Source organism: Engraulis encrasicolus, chromosome 19 (assembly GCF_034702125.1).
Source record: "Engraulis encrasicolus isolate BLACKSEA-1 chromosome 19, IST_EnEncr_1.0, whole genome shotgun sequence".
Classification (NCBI taxonomy): Eukaryota; Metazoa; Chordata; class Actinopteri; order Clupeiformes; family Engraulidae; genus Engraulis; species Engraulis encrasicolus.
This window is the reverse complement of record NC_085875.1, coordinates 11,815,889-11,822,793: the sequence shown is the minus strand read 5'-3', so window position 1 is coordinate 11,822,793 and position 6,905 is coordinate 11,815,889. Positions and strand designations below refer to the sequence as shown.

At 44.9% G+C, this 6,905-nt stretch overlaps 1 protein-coding gene across 1 annotated transcript in view; it reads left to right on the top strand.

Annotated features, from left to right (window-relative positions):
* The first annotated feature begins 928 nt into the window (after positions 1 to 928).
* The window catches only part of LOC134435204 (ryanodine receptor 3-like), a 414,716-nt gene continuing 408,739 nt past the window's right edge, over positions 929 to 6,905 (top strand). Inside the window, exon 1 of the mRNA XM_063184070.1 lies at positions 929 to 1,017. Within this exon, the coding sequence (XP_063040140.1) occupies positions 970 to 1,017 (48 nt within the window). The 5' untranslated portion in view covers positions 929 to 969. The remainder of the gene's footprint in view (positions 1,018 to 6,905) is intronic.

Sequence of the window (6,905 nt, the reverse complement as noted above, 5' to 3'; positions counted from 1 at the left end):
CATGCCCTGGTAAAATGCTGTGTGTGTGTGTGTGTGTGTGTGTGTGTGTGTGTGTGTGTGTGTGTGTGTGTGTGTGTGTGTGTGTGTGTGTGTGTGTGTGTGTGTGCGTGCGTGCGTGCGTGCATGGGCGCGCGCGCGCGTCTTAGGATAGTAGCCTTCTCCTGTAATAGCTGGTTAATAAATAATTAATAACTAATTATGTTGTGGTTAAATATTCCGCGTTGGTCTCATTATCTGGGCCTATTTGTCTCTGCCTATGGGAATACCGTTGATCCAATAATGTGGTGGGAATAAGCATGTTTTCCACAACCAGCAACATTATTTCACATTTTATTTTCGAATTCAATCCGTTACCTTTCAGGTAGGCTACCATATTCTAATATTTCATCTGTGAAACTGCTTTTGCATCAACGCCACATGACAAATGCTGTAGCGAATTAATTGATGCAGAGCCTAAATGCCAAATAACAAATGCACCCCTGGCGCTATCCTGCTTTGGAACTGCGCGTGTTGTTCAAAGCTCGCGCTTCAGCCTTTTCGTTAGTATTAATTAGCGCCGCTGGTGACGTCAACACCAAGACCCCAATGCCGTATTTTGACTGCAAGGCAGTGTTTAAAGCCTCTCACACACGCTAGGCATCCAAGACAAGCGTACGTAACGTAGCTAGTTGAGTCTAGTTCTATTCGAGCTGCGAGTGCTGATGCTCTGAGTGCGCTCCTACGGGAACAAGCACCGCTGGCACCAGCCCGTGAGCCGCCGAGCTGAGCGTGCGTGCGTGCGTGAGTGAGTGAGTGAGTGACAGGCAGCAGGCTGCGGTGCAGTCGGTAGGGTTTTTCTCCGGCTCCCCTATATGGCTGTGGATTAGCTATATGCTAATATCGACAGGACTGAGCAGCAGCGGCGAGGTGCTGCGAGCCGACAGTGGAGGCGACCCGCGCCGAGCGTGAGCAGCAGGCTCTTCTACAGCCATGGCTGAAGGCGGAGAAGGGGAAGATGAAATCCAGTTCTTGAGAACTGTAAGTAGGCTAATACCGCCATCCCTTCATTCACACGCGGGCGGCATGTGTGTAATGCATGACAATAGCCTCGGTTCGCTTGAGGCGAGCATCGTTATGTTGCTGTGTGCTGTGTGTGTGTGTGTGAGAGAGAGAGAGCGATGGAGCTGAAAGCATCAGCACAATTCCGTTAATCAGGGCAGGTTGTGATGATGTTCAGGATAATGATAATGGCAATTTAATGAAAGCTCCTCGTTTGTGCCCGCGAAGGCTGTGATTGTTGGAGCAAATTGAACCATTCGTGCGTCTTCTTCTTTGGGGCAGGCAACAGCATTCCTTGAGTAGCCTAGTCATATAATATTGTGCACCAGCCGGTGCCAGAGTAGTAGGCTACCCCCAGTCCCTTTTTGTTTGCGCACCCATGCACTGTGCAGTCCCATTAGACACCAACTCGTGTTTCGGTTGTGAAACAGTAGGCTATGTTACAGTATCTCGTGCTGTGTTGACTCGCGGCGTCGCGTGCGTGGAATACTGAAGTTTTCATTCTTGGTTGAAAAATATTGAGTGGCTCTTCTGCGTTGACATTTCACGAATCCGATTAATACCAAGTGGCTTAAGGTGAATTGTGCTGTTGGAGTGTGTGGTGGTGAACTGGTCTTGATATCTGATAACCTGGAAGCTTATCTGGCATTACATAGCCTCTCACCATCCATCTCATCCCTGCTCTGGTATGATGGTTGGCCAGCTGTACCCTTTAATAGTGGCCAATGTCTGCCCAGTCCATATGTTTAAAAAAGGAAAACCTTGAGGTGTGTGTGGGGTGGGGGTGGCGGGGTCTATGTCTGTATGACAGCTTCCCTCATGTATGCAACACTATACTTGACCTGACTCCGGGGCTCGGTTGCAAAATATAGAGAGAAAGTGGTGCCCATATCATTAGAGACACCGTTTGGAATGTCAGACGGTCTGCTCCGAGAGCTGTCCAGTCCAACATGTTTTTTTTGCTGCGAAAAATCGTGCACCCCGGCAACACAGGGTAGCCTATAGCCTAGCCAGTGGCGCTGTCCAGCACCTGAACTGAACTGAACCGCACTGCCGCCTGGGCTTGACTTTATCCAGAGTTCAATGAACCAAGAAAATGCACTAAAATAATGTTACGCAACTGACAGAGGGGCGGATGACATTGATTTTGACAGGCCGCACAAGTGGCCGGAGGGAGAGAATGGTGTGTGTGAGAGTGCGTGTGTGTGTGTGTGTGTGTGTGTGTGTGTTGTGTGACTAGAACTAGAGCGAGAATGTTGTCCACGCGGATGAACGTGCGCTCTCAATGCTGCTCGTGCGTGCTGTCCAAGCGACGAGACTGTGACAATGGCGTGCTAATTGTCTCCCGTCTTACGTGATTTACTAAGGCAAGCGTGGCTGAATATTTTAGCAGCGATGCCAGTCAACACTGGGGGCGTAAAACTGTCAACAAGACACTGTGGTCAAATGTATAGCCTACTTAAGGAACTACTGTGCGTACATGGCGTGTGTCTTCTTACAGTCCTTGGTGAAAAACAGGACACAGACCAAGTCATTTCATACATTTGAGACTACATAGGCCTTACCCTAGACTTAGCTGTTTCCTCTAGATGTTACCCAAAACCGTTTCAAGTATGTACATTCACACACTGCATTGTTGAAAAGTAACTACTGTGTACCTGTAGGCTTATTGTTTTTATTTTCTGAAATATTGATGATAGCTTACAAAAGATCGGTGCTGGTCATAATATGTAGATTCAAATCTAATGTATAATCTCTTCGGCAATGTACTTTATCTTAAGGGGTTTGTGTACTTGCCTTATTAATTGCAATGGAGTAACTTGTGTATTAACATGTTATTACATGTTAATAGCATATGCTAGTGTTGTAGCCTGATTATCATGACTTTCAAATCTCTTCGAGACTCGGTCTGACCAAGAGCGTAACAACTAACCACTTCCCTTGATTCGCTAATGGTCCAGGGCAGAAAAGGCTTAAACCAAACATTTTCTTAGCCCCAGTAGAACATCTCTGCTTAAACCACGTCACTGCCTTGAACACACCTCTACCCAGGACCATTGGAGATGCTCGAAGTTGATTGCCTCCCGACAAAGTGGGTGGAGTTCCCCTGCCCGGGGGAACTCAGATTGTACCTGAACAAGCTCTTTTCCTGAGCAAGTGTAGCAGAGCCGAAGGTGTTGCGTCACTATGAGGGCAGAGCCTGGGTACTAGTGTTGTACTTACATCATGTATTTTTTATTTAATATGAGGTTTTGTAATCATTCTTTGCCAAAGCCCTGAATTGTCCCATGAGGTCAAAAGGCTAGAGTGAGGCCCAATGCCCAATGAGGCCCAGTGGATGAATTAATGCAACAATAGTATGTATTATTAAATGCTATTGCACCAGTTATTCCACTGTACATATGCAAGTAGGCAAGCGCACTATGACAGTGACCCCTTAATATGAAGTGCTACCAAGAATATGCTCTCCAACGAAGTCTGTTGAAACCATATAGTAATCCTATTTACTAAGTCGGGGTGTCGTCACAATCACGTGTCTGCTATATGTAGAGACTGTGCAGTTGATCGTTTCCCCCCATGTGAAAAGGCTGGTGCTCGTGGCCACCCAACGTCACCTGAAAAGTATAAATAAAGTAGGAAATAGAATAATGCCAAACAGTGGTGGTTATCGCTTCACATCACCACGCTCTACACAGCAAAAGACAAATAGGATCTTATAAGTATCTATCCAATTACTATATCGTTTCAACAGCGCGTCCTCTGCATTTTTCCCCTCCTCAATTGATATTAATGCGAAAATTCCCAGATGTCCAACTTGTGAGCGCCTATAAGGAATAAACATTGGAGCCTAGCTTAACTATTGCACAAAAAGCGATGTTAAAAATATATGTTTGCCCATTTTCTCCCTAAATATTTTAATGTGTGCTTGTGAGCATGTAGATGAATACCTGGTACAATAGAGTGGTTGATAAAGTTAGGTCAATTCACTTGCATTGGTTTGTGGGAACGTTTGTGCCTCAATATTCAATATTCGGATGCACTGCAAGCTCATACCATGGTGCAGCTCACCTGTGTCAGTTTCCATAGCAACCAAAAACAATTAACTGTCACTTGCATCAATAACCATAGCAACCGGCATAGCAACCACAAATGTATTAGGGCTTCCGCACACCGGCTCCGACAAAGTGCTGAGCACTGCTCAGCAAAAATTCGATTCCATTGTTTTCAATAGAACCACGCACACTGGCGCCGATGTCCGCGGACATTCGCTGATGTCGGATAGCAATTAGAGACAAGTTCTATTTTGTCGGCGCCGCCCATTGACTATCAATGCAATGTTCGTGTGAAATTGGGTTTGGGGGTCCGAATTCTGTCGGAAGCAAAAGTGCGCCGCAGTGCTGTCGGAGCCAGTGTGCGGCCGGCCTTATGGTAGCTACATAGTAGGCTACTGCGGGTAGACTACCCTCGCAACAGAATTTACCATCACTTCACAGTAGGGCTGCACGATTATGGAAAAAATCATAATCACGATTATTTTGGTCAAAATCATAATCACGATTATTAATCACGATTATTGATTTTTGCATGATGAAATATAACCAAGAATGAATTACATACAGGATGAGCAAAATAAAATGAATTGTAATAATTATGTAAAGGCAATAGCATGAAACTTAAGTGGACAGATTTCTGGCCAGAAACACCAGCCTGTCAGTATGTTCTGGCTTCAAGGACGCTCTCAAAAGTAGGTCACTATTGCCACGATTAAATCACGATTAAAATCACGGGTTCGATTTCACTATTTTATCACGATTTTGATTATTTTTCGATTAATTGTGCAGCCCTACTTCACAGTGTGAACAGTTAGTTCACATGTGCTGTGTAATGGCCTGGAATTACGTTCTCAAGATTATACTATAAAGCCCAAAAGGTTTTTTACCTGAAGGCCTTTGGTGGCCCATTGAAGCAGCACTTTCACATCAGTGACGCCATTGCAGACACTGTAGTTTGGTAGCCAGGCCGTGCCCTCCTAGTGACGCAACACCTTCAGCGCTGCTCCTAGTCAGGTCAAGAGCAATGCAAGTATTTTCTGAGCTCCCGAAAAATCGTGAAAGTCCTCCCATTTTTTGTCAGGAAGCAAACAACCATTAGCAAACCAATGGAGGTGGGTCAACCATGCCGTTGGGGATTTTTTTTATTGTTATGGTCTTGTTCAGACCAAGTCTCGAACAGATTTGAAAGTCGATCAGGCTAGTAGTTTGGCCACTTCTTAATGTGTTGTTACTTCTTCACAGGAGATGGCTAATGGCTACTTGGGTAGTGAGGATGGCTGGCACGGATGTGTTCAGCTAATGAATTAACTAGAGGTGCTCCGATCACCATTTTTTGGGTCCGATCACCGATACCGATCACCAAAAATCTTTATCTGCCGATTACCGATCATTGCCGATCACAAAAATGATTTCCTATTTTTTTAATAGCCTATTAATTATCCTTATTGAATACCATTTCTGCCCATAAACCAATCAATCTTAATTTGCACATGTCTATTATTAGGCTATTATTATTATTATTATTATTATTATTATTATTATTATTATTATCTTTCAGACTAGTGTTGGTAATACAGTCTACAGTATTAATCAATGTATAAGTTATTGCATAGAATAACTAAACTATTTAAGATTGAATTGAAACTGAAACATTACATCAAATAGTCTTCCACATACGAGAAAAAAACAACCTGTCGCTTTAAATGAGCAGCATCGTGAGGAGAGCCCCTCCCCTCTCTGTCACCGTCCACAGTTGCAGTGCTCCACTACCGTTCTGAATCTCTCTCTCAAGTTTTAACCACATCTGTCGCCGTTTGGTGTTTCAGCGACTATCAAACTAATCGACTGACTGCCAATTACAACTTTGAAAACAATAATTGACATGTTTGTGCTGACAACGTGAAGTTGTCGCGTGCTGACCAAGGCAACTACACAGGTTATAACGTAACATGGCTCACTGGCGAGTACTCAATCGCAAATTACATTGTCACTCAGGTAAACGGCGCATGGATCGGAAAATCAGATCATTGTTGATGCAGATATGGTTATGAATGGTGGAAATGAAGGGGGGAATGGCGAAAAGTTATAGACAAGCAAAGATGCCTTCTTTTGGTGCAGTTGCAGCTGTGCAGAGCCAGCGCCTACATGCAGCGCCAGGTGTAAAGGCAAATGGTTGCGTGAGGAATTTAATATCTCTCGATCGGTTTTTTGATCGGCATGTTTTTCCGATCACCGATCAGGCTATTTTTGGCCATTATCGGCCGGTCATGATCGGCAGCCGAGCAATCGGAGCACCTCTAGAATTAACTAAATAAGCTGTGTGAAGTGTGTGTGTGTGTGTGTGTGTGTGTGTGTGTGTGTGTGTGTCTGTGTGTGTGTGTGTGTGTGTGCGTGCGTGCGTGCGTGGTTCGTGCTTATTTATGCATACGTGCGTGTGCACGTGTGTATGTGTGTGTGTGTGTGTGTGTGTGTGTGTGTGTGTGTGGCAGAATTTGGCAGCAGAAAACCTGATGAAAATACCCAAGGGGCAATCTCACACCACTCCACTTGTGTTCTTTTTCAAAGGTGCCCCTCTTTCTTTCTCTCACTCTGTGTCTCTCTCTCTCTCTCTCTCTCTCTCTCTCTCTCTCTCTCTCTCTCTCTCTCTCTCTCTCTCTCTCTCTCTCTCTCTCTCTCTCTCTCTCTCTCTCTCTCTCTCTCTGTGTGTGTGTGTGTGTGTGTGTGTGTGTGTGTGTGTGTGTGTGTGTGTGTGTGTGTGTGTGTGTGTGTGTGTGTGTGTGTGTTTATCGTTAACCCCACAGCCTCTCTGTGTGA